Genomic DNA, 19,630 nt, shown 5'->3' with positions numbered 1-19,630 from the left:
GGTCTGAAAGCCAATTCTGACACGCAGGGGATGAAATAGGAATTTACAAAATGAAGGATTTTTTTTAAATGCAGCATCACAGCCCTTCCTGTGACATCTCTTTAAAAGCCTTTTACAGATAATGAGGCAACAACCCCGAGATTAACTATAGAAGATTTAATGTTTTTCCTCCTTCACACCGGTTTGTAAATCACTTTTTGGGTGATGTCTCCTGCTACAGAAGCAGATTATGAAGAGGTGGGTGGAAGTTTCCTTGGGTGGAAGTTTCCCTGCTCATCCTCCTTTTTTCGAGTCGCTCTGATGATGTTTTCAATTGATCTGGAGGAAGATGAAGCAACTGGTGGCTCTGTAGTTCTCTTACTTTAATTAACTTTCATTGTTCTTACACCATTTCTTTCTCACTATTTCCTTTCTATTTACCCTCCTTTCTCACTACTTGCTGTTCCAAGGCAAAACTCTCTGCTCCTCAAATCCCTTGCTCAGGTGCAGCCACCCTTCCCTCAGATGAGCATTTGAATAAAATACTAATTTTACAATATTTTGGCCTAAAGCATCCTCGATGGATCCCACAGATGGATCTGGACAGCCCTGCAGGGAAGGGCAGGATGCCCACACTGATCACAAAATCCACATTTCCCTGCCCGTGAGCTGAAATCAGAAACTGGAATCCTGGTTGATGAGAATAAATCTTAACACAGGTTTAAAAAAGGGCTGGGACTCCTGTCTGGGCACCATATTCAGTTTTTATATTGGACATAGCAGCTCTGAAGGTTATAAATGTGTAAATCCAGTAAATTACCAGCACGAGGGAGGGAGCCCAGGGCTTGAACTCCTCACTGGGAGCATCGTGGGTGGCTCAGGGTTGGAGCTGAGGAGCAGCAAGCAGCACTCTGGCTGCTCTCAGGAGTGTCTGGCACCAAGGCACGGTGCAGACACACTAAATTTCCTCCTGCTGGAGAAGTTTGTGTACTTTTGACTGGTGCTAATTGATGGGCTGTGCCCTGGAGGGGCATAAATCTCCGCGAGTCAGATTTATGAGGACCCTTATGTTTGTTTGGCAGCGTGAGGCTTGTTCCAGGGATAAATGGAGCGAGCAGGGAGAGCTGACACGCTGAAAAATGTGAGATCCTATTTCTCCCTTGGAATCCTGCACTTCCAGAGCCATAAAACTTGAATTCCTGGCGTTTGGGGCGAGCAGCTCGGAGCTGAGGACTGGGAGATGTGCAGGTGTTTCCTGAGGGAAGGATCCCCAGGTATTTTTGTTCCCGTGTGCTGGAGGGATATCACATGTTTTTTTGTCAAGTGCCTGATTAAGTTTGACATTTGAAAATAGAACTTCACGCCGAAATAAGTACTGTACTTGTGAGTATTTAATTAAGATGTTTAGTTCCTGTCAAGGTTGGTAGTTTCTCTTTGCTGTTAAGGGCGATACGTCTTCAACTGCTGAAATTTCAGAAACCTGTACTTAACCTTTACTCGTCATTCCATTTACATAGAAATCTGATTAACAACTTTTAAAGTTCAGAAGCTGCGACTAAATGCAATTAAAGCCCTTGTGGAGTCTGTTATTAAGAGCTGGCATTTAATGAAGACTGAGGGCACACTACTTTTACCATCCACACTGCAGCAGGATGTCTTCAGCAATTAGTTGAAGGCACAGAATACACAAAGTGTGCTGTATTACCCAGCACTGAACATGGTTGGTATTTAAGCAACATGCTGCCGTTTTTTTTTTTTTTTTTTTATATTTTTGCCCCTGTCTGTGCTGGATTTTCTGTGGTTCTTTGAGCTGCAGAAGCTCATCTTAAGTGGGTTCAACACAGCCCTGGTTTTGCTGTACTTTAGAATTCTTCCCTGAAAGGTGGATGTGTGGCAGGCACTAAACACGAGTGGAGGAAGCCCCTTTTGTTGTGATTTAAAAGTGTTTAGTTTTACTTCAGTTATGAGTATAAATTTCTAGCTGTATCCTTCCCCACCTCCAAATCATGCAGAGCCACTGGAGCTTGGCTAAATTATAATTGCAGGGCAGAAATCTGCACTCGATTATCTGTTCAACTCTTACACTCCTCCTTGACCTTTTTGTGTGCTTCATGAACAAAAGGAAGTCCAGTCAAACTCTGGGGGATTTAACCCTAAAGGGAAATGCTTTATTTTGTGTCGTCTACGAAGCAGGTGGAAATTGCACCTTTCTGATCAAGTTCCTTGTTTTGGTGCATTTTAGGGTGCATTTGGCTCATAACTGGATCAGATTTATTTCATCAACTATCACTCATATCAGAAGGACCATGTTCTAAGGAGATACATGGACTAGAATTGTAGAATCATGGAATGGTTTGGGTTAAAAATCATCTCATTCCACCCCCTGCCCAAGGCAGGGACATCTCCCACTGTCCCAGGCTGCTCCATGCCCATCCAACCTGGCCTTGAACTTCCAGGGATCCAGGGCACCCACAGCTTCTCTGGGAATTCTATTCCAGCCCCTTCCCAACTTCCCAGACAGGAATTTCTTCTTAATATCCCATCAGAATCTCCTCTCCTTGTGTGTGAATGTATGTGCAGACATAATACATAAAAACAGACATAAACACACAAAGATGTTTTTATTTGGTCGTCACAGTCATAGCAATTACAAACTACCACCCCGAAGCTGACTGTGTTCAGTTGTCAAAAATTCCAAAAGGATTTATTTTTCTTTATTTGTTTTGTGTTTTGTTTGGATGCCAAGAGCCTGATACCAAAATGAGGAAGTGGCCTTGTTACTCGGATCGTTTCTGCCGCTGTAATCTGTGTTTGCAGAACAGCTGAGGTGCCTGGAGAAAAATAAACGCTGTCCATTTGTTTTATGACCCAGTTAGTCAAATTGACTATTGGTAGCTTAAATAAATTTGTCACCAGTGTTTGTTTGTCTTTTATTAAAATATATAAATAAACCAGCAGAGCTACTGGGAAAGATAGTGGGGGGGAAATGATGGCTCAGATGTTGTTCTCATTTATAAAGACCAGGTTGGATGGGGCTGGGAACAGCCTGGGATGGTGGAAATGTCCCTGCCATGGGATGAGCTCTAAGGTCTCTTCTCACCCAAAACCATTCCAGGATTCAGCACAGCTCATTTGGCTTGAAACTGCAGCATAAAAATGAAATCCCTTCTAACTTTTCCCCAATATTAACTCATGGGCCAGGCTGAAAATCCTGGCAGCTCTTGGTGTCCACAAACAGCCTCAAGTTTCCCTTTCTCGCTGCACTGGGAGGTTCCTGGTGCTCCCAGAGTCACCATCCCCATTTATTCCCTGTGTCTGGACAGCCCCAGTTTGTCACTTGTTCTGCTCTCATCATCCTCATGGAGGATTTTAATAAATCTCACATTTCAGTGGTACAAGTTGTGCTCTGGTTATTAAAAACCACAGCAAGACAGAACCTGAAAGTCCACTTTAAAGGTACAAGGACACAGATATTAAAAACATCCACTAAAAAGCCATTTTTTAAGGATTTAACCTCCATTTAAATCCTTGGACTGAGCACTTGTTACTGGGCCAGGGTCCTTTTCCTGGGATCTGTGGGAGCTGCTGTGGCAGTTTGGGTGAAAGTTGTGCTTTTCAAGTAATTCTGAGGTTTTTTCCTTCCTTTCCTCCTTCCCTGGATGGAGATGAAAGTTCCCAGGTCTGCACTAATTCACAGTTAGCACTGATAATGAGGGGAGCACTGATAGCATTATCTGCAGACTTCAGGAGGGATTTTTTTTTTACTCTTCCCCAAAAACAAAGGGAATTCTTCTTGTACAGGAATGGAATTGGGAGGTGCCTTGAAAGAATTAATTCTGGAAGGGATTTTATTATTATTACGTTTCAGTTAAACGAATTGGAGGAGCAACAAGAAGATCAGATAAAGCAGGTTGAGCAGTATTACAGGTGTTCACAGCCCCTAAAAATTTAAGTTTTGTTCTTTCAGACTTCCCCCTTTGCTGTGTTTGCCAGGTGTGTGCTCAGCCCATGTTCTCCATGTGATAAAACTGACACAGGAAGCTCAGAGCTCTTAGAATTCAATTAACTGTTCCTCTTTTTTTATTGAAATGCCACAATTCCTGCAGCATTTTAATTATCAAGACTTTTGATACAGCAAATTACTGGGTAATTAGCTACAGACTGCTGCCTCACCGAGCTTTTCTTGCCTGGTTCTGGCACTTTGTGAACAGTTCTCCTGTCTCTAGAGCTTGGAATCACAGGATAGTTTGGGTTGGAAAGGATCTGAAAGATCCATCCCCAGTTCAGTCCTTGGGAATGATGCCTCTTTTCCACATTTACAATAAGTGCACATCACAGCAGTGCATCCAGCTTGAATTCCCAGCTTTTTTTCCTGGCAGGATTCACTTGCAGTTGCTTTCCTTGCTCCTGGAATCAGCTGTGGCTGGGTATCAGCATCTCTCAGGAGCCTGGTGCCTTCCCTCAGCGCTGCTCCCACTGAACCCCGGGATGTTGGATAACTGGAATCTGCTGTTGTGTTTTTAACCAGCTTTCCTCACTGAAATCCCATTAGGAAATCTCAGCTGCTGATTCCTCCTGCTTGGTCCAACTGGAATGTAATTCCAAAGCTTTCCCAGGGGCTGGCAGAGCTCAGGAGGAGCCCACGGTGTTCCCATGTCCAGGGCACCAAAGCATTAAACTGAAAATAAATTTTGCTCTCAGTGGTTGGTGTTGGACACCTAAATGCCAGAGACATCCTCAGATATCCTGGGGGTCATTTCTGTGAGGTTTTCCCTCTTGGTTTCCCTCAGAGCCTTCAGTTGGGGTTTCATTTGCAGTGGGTGCCAAGGACAGGCCTGGGTGAGGAGTTCTCACTGGCACAAAGCCATTCCCAAACACAAACCTTGGCAGCTGCTGGTTTTATTTCCTATTTTATTTTCTGGAAATGGTCCCTGGAGCTTCAGTGGTGATGGTTCCCTGGTGCAGGAGCCTCAGAGCTGGCACTGAGTGGCTTTAAGCTGAAGGAAGACAAAGTTAGATGGGATTTTGGGAAGGAATTCCTGGCTAGGAGGGTGGGTACACTCTGGAATGGAATTCCCAGAGAAGCTGTGGCTGCTCCTGGATCCCTGGAAATGGATCCCCTGGATCCCAGCCTGGGATCATGGAAGGTGTCCACCATGGAGGGTGGGATGAGATAGAGGTTTGAGGTCCCTTCCAACCCAGAATTGTTCTGTGAGTGGTGCAGCAGCTTTGTCAAGATCCCACACAGAGAACACAGAGCTCTTGTGGTCTCCTCCCCTGATCCTGATGATTCCATGGCTAAGACAAGCCATGGGATTTTCTGGAATTAATTCCTGTTTGACAGAGGGCCTGTGCTTTAGGAAGGCATCCAGTCCTGACTGGGGGAGAGAGGAGTCAGTGACAGCAAATTGAAACCTTTGCTATCCCTGGTTAATTATGCTCTGGAATTTAGTGCCTAACCCTTCATCACACACAGCTTCAACATTCCAGCCTCTGGATTCTTAACAAAAATCCACCAGGGAAGGTGTTTCCCCAGCTCTGTTTCCTCGTGCTGGCTGCTGCAGTCACCCCTGAGCCTACTCCTCTCTCAGCTGATGAGGCTGAGCTGGTGCTGGCCTCGTGTGATGCTGGAATTCCTGTCTGCCAGACTTTTAATCATTTCCAGGCTGCTCTTGTGCACCTTTCACCTCTTTTCCCTGATTTCTTGGTTTGTCATGCCCGGGTTTGATTTGGCATTCCAGATGTGAGATCAAAGCTCTGCTTTTTACAGCCATTTCCAGTGAACTGATTAATACCCATTACCTTTAATATCCCCAAATTTTCCAGAGTCAACTTTACACAATTATCCCATAGATCAAGATTCCTTTACTTTCTGTACAGGTAGAAATTTTCCTCTGCTGACATTGAAATCCTTACAGTACATTGATTATATTTATGAAAAGGGGAATGAAAAGCACTAACAGGAGACGTGATTCTCTGTGTTCACTTTATTACTTGCCATTTTTCTCCCCAAACATTATAATTTATAAACCTTCTCTAGTAATTTTCCATAGGAATGTGAGCCAGGAAAAGTTCAGGTCCATTCAAATCTGGAAAGGCCTTGAAGCAACATTTAAAGAATTTAAATTTAATCCACATTTAAAGCCACATTTAAAGAATCAAGGGATGGTTTGGGTTGGAAGAGACCTTAAAGATCATCCAGTTCTAACCTCAACACCTTCCACCATCCCTGGTTGCTCCAAGCCCCATCCAGTCTGGTCTTGAACACTTCCAGGGATCCAGGGGTAGCCTCAGCTTCTCTGGGAAAAATCCTTTTTTGTGTGCTTTCATTGATTCAGCCTCTAATTACTGTTGTTTTAAAAATGAAGATGAGTTGATTTGAGACTGAGAAGGTTTCCATCCAACAGAAGAAAAGGAGGCTGGAATAATCTGGTATTTCTTTTGGAATATAGATGATAAAAAGAGGAATTAAGATTTTTGGGAGGTTGTAAAATCCAGTATCAGTGATTTTCTCATTTCTAGTTGAACATTGTCCTGCACCTGCCTGGATTTCTTTTTTGATTTCTGGTGTTTTGGCTTTTGTCACATCCTTGGTAGACATAAATCTTTATCTCTTTCTGTTTATTTAGAGCTAAATTTGTTATCATCATAAGAATACTTTAACCAGGACTTTTCCATCTTCTGGAAATCCCTGTTGCTGGACATGAATTCTATTATTCTGCCTTAATTCTTTTTTAATAGAATCCTCTATCATCTGTTCTGTGATATTGTCCCTGATCAATATGAGGTGGAGAGGCCAGTAATTACCTGGGCTTCTCATTCACCCTTGGAAAATTCAGAGTGTGTTGGTTTTCCTTGGATTTTCTGGACCCTCCCAAGTAAAGGAAGGATGATGAAAATCAGGGCTCGTGGTGTGGAGTTTGAAACTGGTTTGGTGATGGAGCAGAGTGTCCACACTGCAGTTCCATCTGAATTCAGGGTATGTGATGGTGTGAAATACCAATTAAAGCTTTTAATTTATAGATCAGAACTTATTCAGAGCTCAGCCCTCCTATCTAAAACTTCACAAAAGCTATGAAAAACAAATTTATCTGTCGCTCTGGCCAGGTGTGTTTTAGAACCCATACTGTGTTCAGGTCAATCTTGGGCATGATAAGGCATAAAAACCTATCCAGCTTGTCCTGGGACTCAGCCAAGGAAGGAAAATGTGGATGTGGAGTGTCCCAGGAGCAGATTTGTCCTTGTGCCAGTGCTGCAGTCCAGAAGGACAGAGCAGAGCATCACCAGCTCAACGTGACGGCCAGGCCACACACACTGCCCTGACCTTTTGGAATTTGACAATTTAATTACAGCCCCAAATCCATAAAAATGGCTTTTTTAATAAACCACTTTGTATTAATTTTCATTCCCAAAGAGCAGTGGGATGCAGGGTGCTTTGTTCTGCTGCATTTATGGACAGCTTTGTTTGTTTGAGGGATGGAAACACAGCCCAGGGACGGCAGGATTCAACCACGGAGCACAAAGTCAAAGTCCTTGTTCCAGATGAATGGGATGCTGCAAACTTTACAGTCCCTCATAAATCTTGCTGTGCAGCCACGTGATTAATGTCTAACGAGGTTTTTGATTGATGCCTCAGCAACTCCTAATCAGGTGTGGGACCAAATCAGGAAATCCCTTACGTGGCTCCTTCAGGAAAGCTCCTTTCGCTTACACGGGCAGGAAGGGCCTGGTTTTTTGTGACTTTTTAGTGGATATTTTTAATATCTGGGTCTTTGTACCTTTAAAGTGGACTTTCAGGTTCTGTCTTGCTGTGGTTTTTAATAACCAGAGCACAACTTGTACCACTGAAATGTGAGATTTATTAAAATCCTCCATGAGGATGATGAGAGCAGAACAAGTGACAAACTGGGGCTGTCCAGACACGGGGAATAAATGGGGGCTGGTGACTCTGGGAGCACCAGGAACCTCCCAGTGCAGCGAGAAAGGGAAACTTGAGGCTGTTTGTGGACACCAAGAGCTGCCAGGATTTTCAGCCTGGCCCATGAGTTAATATTGGGGAAAAGTTAGAAGGGATTTCATTTTTATGCTGCAGTTTCAAGGCAAATGAGCTGTGCTGAATCCTGGAATGGTTTTGGGTGAGAAGAGACCTTAGAGCTCATCCCATGGCAGGGACATTTCCACCATCCCAGGCTGTTCCCAGCCCTGTCCAACCTGGCCTTGGGCATTCCAGGGATCCAGGGGCTGCTCTGGGAATTCCAGCCCAGCCAGGAATTCCTTCCCCAGATCCCATCCATCCCTGCCCTCTGGCAGTGGGAAGCCATTCCCTGTGTCCTGTCCCTCCAGGCCTTGTCCCCAGTCCCTCTCCAGCTCTCCTGGAGCCCCTTTAGGTCCTGGAAGGGGCTCTGAGGTTCCCAGGATCCTCTCTCTGGAGATCACTCCTGTCACTGCTCACTCACATTTCCAGTTCATTGCTTCATCCCAAAGAATTTGTGGAATTCAGGGCACTGGAGCAGAGCTTTGATCTGCCTGGCCCAGTTTCTCCTAGCCTTGAATTTTTTAACTGAAAAATGAATTCCCAATTCCTGTTTCCCTGTTTTCATCTTCTCAGAGGTCTCCACATCCCTGGAAGTGTCCCAGGCCAGGTTGGACAGGGCTTGGAGCACCCTGGGAGAGTGGAAGGTCCCTGCCCATGGCTGGGGTGGCCCTGGATGGGCTTTGAGGTCCCTCCCAATCCAAACCATTCTGGAATCTGATGAATTTGGAGGATAATTATCAAAATCAGCTTTCCAGCTTCTGACTTTTTCAGAGCCTTGTATCCAACCATCGTCCCCTGCCTATCTCTAGCAAATAGTTTAATCAAGTAAATTAATGATAAATTAACATTTTTCTTTAATTTTTCCCGATTTTTGGCATTTTCTGAATATCTTAGAGTGAACTCATCTCTTGGTTCTCTGTTTCATCTGTTACCCACAGGGATAATTCATTCTGCTCCCAACCCAAACCTCTCCTGGCTTACTGTAATCCTGGATTTCACACTTAATATTCCCTACTCCTGGATATAATGTGACACCAGAATCGTGGAATCCATCATAAATAGGTTTCATCCATAATGGAAGAACAAATTGCTTAATGTTTTTTTCTTCTTCTTTTTTTTTTTTTCAACTTCATTAAATTTGAGGGTTTAATTAGATTTTTGTGGCGATTTTGAGGTTGTTAATTTAAGTGGAGAAGATGAAATGCAAATAGGTGAATACAAACGGGTTTGGTAAATTAGTGGCAGAAATTAACACAGTGATTATTTTTACCAATGAACATGAATTTTCAAAGCCTGTGCTCAGGTAAAGTTTTAATTGAGATGGTTTAGGAATCAGATTTTCTATGTGTTTCTATTATTATTTTTTTCCCAAACCATCCCAAATTGTTTCTAATTAGGAGCACGATTCCATTTGCCTGGATATTTATTCCTGTGTAATTTGTTTCAACTTAGGCAGCACAGGAGTGATGAATTCTTTTCATTACCTCCAACTCTCTTTGATGGGCTTTGACTGGCTAATTATTCACATGGAACACATTCCCAACAGCCTCTGAGGAGGTAAAAATTCCTGAAAATAAACAGACTTCTCAAATACACCGACAAAAGTTCATTTTTTGAGTGCTTTTATTTCATCTTCAGACACAAGGAAATTAAAATGGAATCACCTGGAGTCTGGTTTTACTTCTGCACATTAAATAATATCAAATATTGGGCTGCAGAGGTTACACAGGGGGGACCCTCGTGTCACAAAGGGAGCCCCCAGCCCCTCCTGGAGTGATTTGGGATTGGAAAATCAATCCTAAACTCCGTTGGCAGCTGCGGGAATTCGTATTTTTGATGATGAAAGAAGCATGTTTGGGTTGGGAGGTATTAAAGAACAATTTTTACAGCTTTCCTGGGTATTTTCCATCACATGTGGCTCCCAGCACACACATGGATATTTCCTATTTCTCCATATAAATATGCTGGAAATATTTAAGCATATAAATGCATTTATAAACCAAGGGATTTTAACTGCACTGCTCACTGTTGCAAACCTTTGTTTTTAAGAACATTAATTATATTTTATAATTAAATATAAAATATTTAAAATATTTTTATAGAATGTATATTATATATAAAATCTCTATTTATATTAATATAAGATGATATAATATAATATAAGATGATATAATATAATATAAGATGATATAATATAAGATGATATAATATAATATAAGATGATATAATATAATATAATATAATATAATATAATATAATATAATATAATATAATATAATATAATATAATATAATATAATATAATATAATATAATATAATATAATATAATATAATATGATATGATATGATATGATATGATATGATATAATATAATATATTATATATTATATAACAACATATTTATATATTTATTTAATATAATATATATTAAATAAATATAAATATAGAAGATATATTATATATAAATATATATAATATAGATAAATATAATATAAATAAATATATATATATTTTATATATTATGAATTATTAGATTTCTAATCACTGTACAAAGCTCCCCCACCCCCTTGCTGTGGCTGCCATGGATGGAATCACTTTTGGGAACTTTTTGCAGGTTCCTTTTGGGACCATCAGGGACTTGGAGCAGATTGATTTGGTCAAAAACCCCATCCCTGGGAGTGTCCAGGGCCTTGGACAGGACTTGGAGCATCCTGGTGCTCATTCCAAGGGGTGGGACTCAATGATCTTGAAGGTCCTTCCCAACCCAAACCTTTCTAAGGAATATAAAATAAGTTTTTACCAAACTAGAGCCAGTCTTCAGGATGCCATTTCTTTAAACTAAAGCCGCGTTTCCATCAATAGAATTTTTGTGAATTTCATCTGTTTTCCTGCCCAGAGCCTAAAAATCCCAGGCGTTGCAGGGACATTGTGCCATGTTTTAGCCCAGCTGCTGAGCTCTCTCCCTCCCCTCAGATGCTGCTGACGGAGTACCTGGACATGAAGAACACGCGCACGGCCTCCGAGCCCTCGGCCCAGCTCAGCTACGCCAGCTCCGGCCGCGAATTCGCCGCCTTCTTCGCCAAGAAGAAACCCCAGAGACCCAAAAACCCTCTCTTCAAGTAAGTGCAGGGGTTTGTAAAGCTGTGCCTAAGCTGCCTTTGGTCCCCGAGTGCTGCTGGTAATCGCGGTTTCACAGTGTGAGAGGTGTGGAAGTGCCGCCATGGGGATTTAATGCCCGCAGCTGAAGATGTGTCACAGATTCTGGCTTTTAGAGCTGAGCTCTTCCCAGGGCTCATTCCAGGACTGGGAATCCCATTACAGGAGCTGCTGCAGAGCATGGAGCGATCCATTCTGCCTCTCTTTGTCCACGGTAAATTCAGGACCTGTTAGAGGGAGTGATAAAGAGCACTGGACAAAGGGAATTAAGATAACTGTGTAATTACTGCATGGACTAAGCACTTAATCCTGTCACTAACTCCTTTAATTCAGCAGTCAGGCTGCAAAGAATTAAGTGGTTGGGAGCAGAGTGTAAGAGAGAGGAGGGTGAGAGAGGCTGGGTGGCCAAGGGAAGGATTTGGGAGAGCAGATTTGTGCAGCAGTGAGGAGTTGCTGAGCAGCTCTGGTGGGAGAGGAGATTCACACCTGGATTTGGAGGAGCTGTGCTGGAATTTTCTTCTATTCCACCTTCTACCTGTGCTGGCCATTCTCTTGGGCCTCTTGAGAATTTTGGAGAGGACCTAAAAGTGCTGTTTTGGCAGAGGTGGTCCCAGTAGATGTCCTCTCATAGTACCTGAGATCCCAGTTAGAAATCCAAGTCTTCCACGTTCTTTGCTCTCCCAGGATGAGCTCTCCTGTAACCTCCTGTTGTTAGAGGTTAAGTGTTGCCTCCTTCCCCTGTCAACCCATGATTATTACCCCTCACCCTATTTTTAACCCCTTCCCCATGGCTGTTTTGGGCTAAGAATTCCACTTGGAATTTTCTCTGACCTGCAGATGGATATTGGAACAAAACAGGGCTGCTCATCCCGTGTGTGTTCCTGGGTGTACAAGGACCCAAATCTGGGGTTTGAGGACAAAGTTTGGGATTGCAGTTTGAGGAATGAGGCTGCTCTGTCTCACCTGGAGCTGGGTAGAGTTTGTCAGCAGAGAGGAGGTGGCAGTAATGGTTTAGAGGAAGGTGAATCACCTCGTGGGAGCAGCATCTCAGCGGTGCCGTCCCCGCAGTGACAGCAGCACTTACTGGGATCTCTCATTTGCTTATCTGGCTGCTGTCAGCTGTCACCCTATCTATGGAAATCTCCCTTGAAATGGAATTTCTCAGCCCACTGAGGTTTGTACATGTTTGATAGAGTGTTATTCTTGTCTCCCCTCCCATCTTCGGCGTTTTCCGTGCCAGGCTCTTTTCCCTGCCTTTCCATTAGCCCTGTCCAGATTGAGGAGCTTTCCTCTTGTCACCACAAATCTGCATTTCCTTCCTCAGCAGCCTCTTAGGTCAGGGCTCCACCTCCTGTTTTGCTCACAGGTGTTGGTGCTGTGTCCTCTGGTAGCTGTGAGCTCATTTAATTAATATTAAATATTAAGCTAATTTAGTTAATATTAAATATTTCTGCTAGTTTTGTCTTCAGGGAATAGAGAGAAGTTGTGTCCGGCTCTCTGGAAATCAGGAGCTGGTATTTAGAAGAAACTTGGAATCCTTATTTCCTGTAAAATGGTGTAAAATGGTAGTTTGGCATTTAGGAAAAAAGTAGAAATAATATATATTATATAATTTCTAATATCTAATAGATCTTATCTAATATATATAATATATAATATATAATATATAATATATAATATATAATATATAATATATAATATATAATATATAATATATAATAGATAATAGATAATATATAATATATAATATATAATATATAATATCCAATGTATTATATAATATATAATATCCAATGTATTATATACTATATACTAGATACTATATACTATATAATATATAATATATAATATACTATATAATATATAATATATAGTATATAGTATATAATATATAATATATAATATATAATATATAATATATAATATATAATAGTATATAATATGTAATATGTAGTATGTAATATATAAGATATATAATTTTTAATAAATTACTTATTTAGTTGCAATATTGGCTTGAAAAAGAAAGCTTCAGATGAAGGGTAATTTGGGAATTTGGATAATTTATGCCATCATAAACCTGGGTTTCTTCTCTTCCCCAGAGTAGCCAAGGGCATGCTCAGGTTGCCAGCTCAGATTTCCAAGATGGAAATTGGGAAATCAGACAGGAGTGAATTGTACAAGCAAGAGCTGAACACCCAATAAATCAGTCCCAGACTTGGCTGTAATTCTGTGTAATACAAAAATATTTTGAAAGCTTTGTGGGAAGGGAGTTACAAGGGTAGAGGAGTTAAGTGGGAACAGGAATGTGGGGAAGAGCAGCTCCAGGAGGTGGCAGAGGAAGGGAAATAGGGGAGAAAAACTGGATGGTTCTGGAAAAGAAGGGATGAGATGTGGATTTGGTGCCTGGAAAGGCCTGTGGGATAATGCTGCTGTTATTGTCTCACTGGGACCAGAAGGGAGCACGTGGGGAACACAGAGCCAAGAATTTACAGCTCATTTAATTAAAATCCAAAGGGTTTGTTGTATTTTGGTAAATTGTTATTAGTTCAGTTGCAATAACATCAACACTCACAGTCCAAATTAGAGCAGAAAAGCCTCATTAATAGTAATAATCTTAACACTAGTGCCCAGGAAAGCTGTGAAATGCTTTCTCCTGTCTCTGGTGGGATGCTCACGTTTGCAGGGTCCCTCTGGGCAGCCCTGGGGCTGATTCCATCTTCCTGAACCATGGAATTGGGGAGGGAATGAGGAATGTTACAGCAAACCATCAACACTTTGAGCTCTTCCTGTGACAGACATTTCCTTTCCAGGTCTGGAGTCCACTGGGGCTGTTTGAAGGTGCTTTGTCCCCACCACGAGCTCCCTTCTCCCTGGTCCCCAGAGCCCATCCAGGCACTCCCAGGGTTGGTTTTTTTTGGGGAAGTGCCTGCCTGGAGCTCAGGCAGGTCAGGCATGAAGCCCTTGGCCATGGGACACTTGTGGTGACAGGGACATGGAGCTGTCCTGAGTCACTGAGCTGGCAGATCAGGGCCCAGTTTGGGGCCTTTTACTGTTCTCAAAAATCCTGTTGATGGGGCAGAAATAGTTGGGAAATATTTGGATTGGTCCTCATTGATTATTAGAACCATACAATAAATAATAATTGATTTGTCCCCAGTTTCCAGGAGAATAATATATTTACATTTTGTATTACCCAGAGCTGAGTGGTGCTCACAAGAAGGATGCTTCCAGGGCTGGCTGAGTGCCTGGATTGACCAGATTCCTTTGAATTTCCAGGTTTGAATCCTCATCCCATGCCATCAGCATGAGTGCCTACCTGCGGGAGCAGAGGAGGGAGCTGTACAGCAGGAGTGGGGAGCTGCAAGGTATGGAAAGGGATCCTGGGGCAGTTGGAAAATTCCCTTCTGCTGGAGCTGGAATATCCTGTCCAGCCTCTGGCAGGTATTGATCTCTGCTCTCAATCTCCCCAGGTTTTAAGCTCTTGTTTATTATGAGGTTGTGAAAGGTTTCCCTTTATTCTCTCAGCATTTTCAGCTGGAGGTCGAGGTCTTAAAAAATACTCATAAAACAATGGGTGAAATACAAACAACCTCACCTTGAGCACTGAGTTTGGGTATTGGAGCTACCTTGGATTTTTAACTGCAATTTATTTCCTTACTGTGATACTTACATTGCTTTGGGGGCTGAGCTGAACTCAAATTTGAAGCTGGATGGACTAAAGTGACCAATTCTTTGTGTTTTGTACACTTGAGGAGCTGCAGAGTGTTGGCAGATGGTGAATCAGGGGACTTGGGCTGCTTTTTCTGATTTATATTGCCCATGGCAAGTGGTTTGTGTGCCCAGGGAAGAGTTTCCTGCTCCAGGCATGGCATCATTGCACTTGTTTTTCCTGAGTGATCCAGTGCTTGGGTTTGGCAGGAGAATCAAGGGACTATCCTAAGATTGCCATGATAATGTACAGCAGGACTAAATTCTTTTGTGTCATCTATTCCAGTTTCTTCCTGGGCTAATCATGACAAGAAAATAATTTATGCTCTTCAACTATTACAGCAATGACCAGGGGCAGAATTTCTCCCAGAATTTCCCGTCCATGATAATTTTCAGCTGGCTTTTAATTGAGAATGTTTTATAATTTGCAAGAGAATTTTTTGATGCCTTCGTGTTCCCTTCCTCCTTTCATTACCTGTCCCCAGCAACTCAAACCCACAAGGGTGTGAAAAAAAGCCTCGAGGGGCAGAGATTGCTCTTGTTTTATTCACTTGGGTGACTGCAGAGGTGATCTGAGCATTGATGATCAGGGCTGTTAATGGTTCTGTGGTGAATTCTGAGATCCTTTTGGGTGGACTGAGGAGGAAGAACCTGAGCTCAGGACGTGCTGAGGGTGACAGCTGCCCACCCCCTGATCCCACAGCTCCTGGGAGTGAAGGGAAGGGGAGATACCTGTCAGCTAAACTGGGATCTCACCTTTTACACCCTTGGAAGGTGTTGAGCTCACAGCTCTCTGCCTTTTGGGGTTCAGGTTTTCACCTTCAGAAGTGTCACATGTCCAGGATCGGCTGGGAAATGTCCCCCAGGTCAGTGGGATGTGGTTAAGCTGTTCCATCCCATTATCAGGTTTTATTCCAGGAGGATTTAAGTAGTTAATTCTCCATAATTATGAGCTCTCTGTTACAAACTGTGTGGGACAAATGTGGGCTCAAAGCCAAGAATTTTGCAGCTGTTAAAAATTTTGAGCTTTTTGGGGCCATCAGGGAGCCTGCAGGACTTGCTCCAGAATTTCCTGTCCCTTTGGGATGAGTCCTGTTGCCTTCTGTCATTCCTGGCTGTCCATGTGGCTTCAAAAGCAAGCAGAGAATGGAATTGATGCTCTCCAGATCTGTGTCCTCTTCCAGGTGCCCTGTGGCTGAGATTTGGGGATTTTTGTGGTTATTGCTGTTACACTGAGGGTTTTAAAGAGTTCCTGCCCTGAGTTTGGAGCTCATTCAGAGCCAGATTTCATGGAAGTGTGATTCCTTACGGATACAAAACAAATCCTGGGCCAGCATTTGGGATGAGCAGGCCACTGGGAGCACCTCCAGGAGAGGAGGATGCAGCAGAGCTGCTCAGGCTGCCCAGGGAGCGCGGGGTGGGGAAGAACAAAGCCCAGGATGTGCCAGAGAAGTAAAGGACAAAACAGGAATTAGTGTGGAGAGGGCCAAGACCCTGCTGCCCTCTGCAGCTCAATTGGAAGAGCCTGGACATGATGCAATAGGTGACAAAAAGTCAGTGTGGGGAGGCAGTGAGGACAATAGATGAGATGACTTTGCTGAGATCCTTTGCAGTTGAACCATCAAGAATAAGTTTCCCTTTGAACTTCACGTTAAAAATGCAGTAACCTCTGTCTCTATTATGAGCTGCTGTTCCCTTTTAGGTTGCTCATTAATCTTCCTGAATCCCAGACCACAGCAAGATCTGCATTTGGATTTTTTTTTTTTTTATATATATATATATTTATTTTTTTTATTATTTTTTTATCCCTTTTAAAGAGAAATACAGTTTAATTGTTCAATCAGGTTAGTGGAAAGCAGACATGTGACACTCTGTCTTCTGTGAACACTGCACAGTTTCTGTTCCCAAGCCTTATCCACAGGGATGATTTTTCAGTGGCAGCAGGGGGAGGGTGACTTGTTAGGGAATCTTTTTTCCTGAAAAGATCTTCAAAGAAACATATGCATGAAAAGAAAGGAATTTATAAAAGTTTAGCTCACGCTAACTTTTTTGAAATGAGAATTTAATTTAAATAGCCTTAAAAATGTGTGAAGATCAGAGTGATGCTTTGTCATTAACCCCTTTGATTTGGACTGAAATAGTGCAGAGCATGAGGCTCACATTATCCCTCAGTGGGGGAAAGGGACCTGCTGCAAGTGATTTAGAGCTGGAATTCTTCTGCCTCATTCCACTGCAATTGCAGGAGAAAGACTTTGGCCAGGTGTTTTTCCCTTGAAGTTGGCCACACAAGTTCTCTGACAACTGTCATTAAAAACAAGGTGGGGGCAAGTACAGAAGTGAAATATTTCCTTCTGGACTGGTACAGGCTGGGGAGAGCTGGGAATATTCCCCTGGAGAGGAGAAGGCTCCAGGGAGAGCTTCCAGCACATTCCAGGGCCCAAAGGGGCTCCAGGAGAGCTGGAGAGGGACTGGGGACAAGGCCTGGAGGGACAGGACACAGGGAATGGCTTCCACTGCCAGAGGGCAGGGATGGATGGGATCTGGGGAAGGAATTCCTGGCTGGGCTGGAATTCCCAGAGCAGCTGTGGCTGCCCCTGGATCCCTGGAATGTCCAAGGCCAGGCTGGACATTGGGGCTTGGAGCAACCTGGGATGGTGGGAGGTGGCAGGGGTGGCACTGGATGGGATTTGAGGTCCCTTCCCACCCAAAGCATTCCATGATTCTCTGAATGGCACGGAATACCGGCTGCCACTTCATCCCTTGCCCCTCTTCTGCTTTTTGCACTTCACTTCCTGAACAGATTTCTGTTCAAAGGGAGATATTTTGGATTTGTACACTCTGTTTAGGCTGGGTTTGGTTGGGAATCCCAAGCAGGTGCCGCTCTGTGAGTCACAGCCAGCTCAGCTCTGCCCTGTCCTGCAGCTGGGCTGGGGCTGGCCATGGAATGGGAAGTGCTCTGGATCTCCCGTGGTTCCTGAGGATGTGAGTGGATTCCACACCTGCTCAACACCCCCAAAATTTGAGGCTTGTTGTTTCTTTCCCCCTGGAAGCTCAGAGCATTTCTGCAGTAATTCACCTCCTCCATGGCTTTGTGGAGCGGGATTTTATAGGGAATGTGGGATGGATTGTCCAGGGAAGGATGATGGGAGCAGGAGTAGGATCAGAATTCCAGAGTCAGCACTCAGTCCCATGTTCCATCCCACTGATTTTTATTGATTATTGAAGGTATTGGTTTATAGACAGACAAACAGTGGCTGCCCTGCCACTCAGGAGGATGCTCCATGTGCTGTTCCTTGAGGAATCACTCCTACAAATATTTGTGCTCCGTTGAAGGATAGAAAATATCCTTGGATTGTTGTCATGCCTTTGTTTTATTTCCTTTTCATTTCTTCTGGGGTTTTTATGGAAAATTTTGTCTCTAATCCTGCTGCTTTGGCAACTTGAGAATGAGTTTGTGCTCTGCTGGCACTGGAATTTGGGACAGGGCTTGTTGTACAAGGAAAGGAGGAAAAAAATCACCTGACTTCACAGAGAAAGTCTTTAATAGAACAAAGGATGAAATTTGTGCCCGAGAGCTGAATCCTCCCACCTACTGGACACATTTTGTGTGCTGAACTGAAGCAGCAAAGATTCAATACTTTATGAAGTTATTTAGGCAGTTTCTGTCCAAAGCATTCCAGAGGTGCAGTGCACTTCTTCCTACTTGAAAAAAAAAAAAAAGAATTGGATAAGTTCCCCTTGGTTCTGTTTGAAGGAATGGGGGGAGAATTGAATGAGATGATTTTTAAGCAAACCATTCTGGGACTCTGAAGTTTCAGTTTTTCACAGGTGATTTTAAATACCCAGAACTTTTCTATAGGTATTTCACTCTTGGTGGGAGTAGTAAGAGTATTATATCAATTTATTTATATACTAAAAATGGAATGTAAGAGGCTCTTGTGGATTTTAAATATGCAACACTCAAATACCTAAAAGCTGCCCAGTAGTTTATCTGGAAGTGGAGAGCATTTCCACACCTTGGAACATCCAAGGCCAGGCTGGAGCACCCTGGGACAGTGGCAGGTGTCCCTGCCCATGGCAGGGGTGGCACTGGATAATTTTAAGGTGCCTTCCAACCCCAATCAGTCTGGGATTTTAGGAACCTTCCAGGTTGCTCACCTCTGGCAAAGGATGGCAGATGTGGCAGTAAAACAAAGCTCTGGTATAACAACACAGTAAATTATAGTGGGTCATTTTTAGAAACTCCAGGGATTCTTTTTCTTGCTGGCTGGGTGATAAATGAAAAGCCTTAAATGTGCCTCTGACACAAGTCTAAATTTGGGAAGTGGATTTGTGTTACTCCCCACTCTGCTGCTCATCCATTCCCCACCCAAGCCCGAAAAATTCCTCACCATAAGGTTTTAAGTAATTAAAGAAAACCAACGAGAAACTCTGCTAATTAAGATTTTGACGCCAAGAAATAGCAGCAGAGGCACGCTTGATCTGATATGACAAGGGCACGATGTAAGGCCAGGTCCAGGGAAAATGCAGTTATTTGTAGGTGCCTTGTTCCATTTGGATTCACCCAAGGGCTGCTGGAGGGAGCCAGCTGTGCTCAGCAGTGACAGAAACCGATGCTGACATTTGGGATAATGAAAATTCGGTTCAGCACCTCGGCGAGATGCGGATGATAATGTGTTGTCAGTCAGAGGTGGTGGGGAGGGGGAGAGGGAAGGGGATTCGTGTCTGGTTAAAGGAGATGTTGTGACAAGT

The 19,630-nt window shown here is 43.2% G+C and overlaps 1 protein-coding gene across 1 annotated transcript in view; it reads left to right on the top strand.

The window, feature by feature from the left end:
- LOC131591481 (exocyst complex component 4-like) overlaps positions 1 to 19,630 on the top strand; it is a 293,155-nt gene that overhangs the window by 72,283 nt on the left and 201,242 nt on the right. Inside the window, exons 8-9 of the mRNA XM_058862227.1 lie at positions 10,988 to 11,133; positions 14,447 to 14,535. Of these exons, the coding sequence (XP_058718210.1) occupies positions 10,988 to 11,133; positions 14,447 to 14,535 (235 nt within the window). The remainder of the gene's footprint in view (positions 1 to 10,987; positions 11,134 to 14,446; positions 14,536 to 19,630) is intronic.

Source organism: Poecile atricapillus, chromosome W, assembly GCF_030490865.1.
Source record: "Poecile atricapillus isolate bPoeAtr1 chromosome W, bPoeAtr1.hap1, whole genome shotgun sequence".
In the NCBI taxonomy this organism is placed as follows: Eukaryota; Metazoa; Chordata; class Aves; order Passeriformes; family Paridae; genus Poecile; species Poecile atricapillus.
The sequence above is the reverse complement of the archived record's forward strand: the minus strand, read 5'-3'. Positions and strand labels throughout refer to the sequence as shown.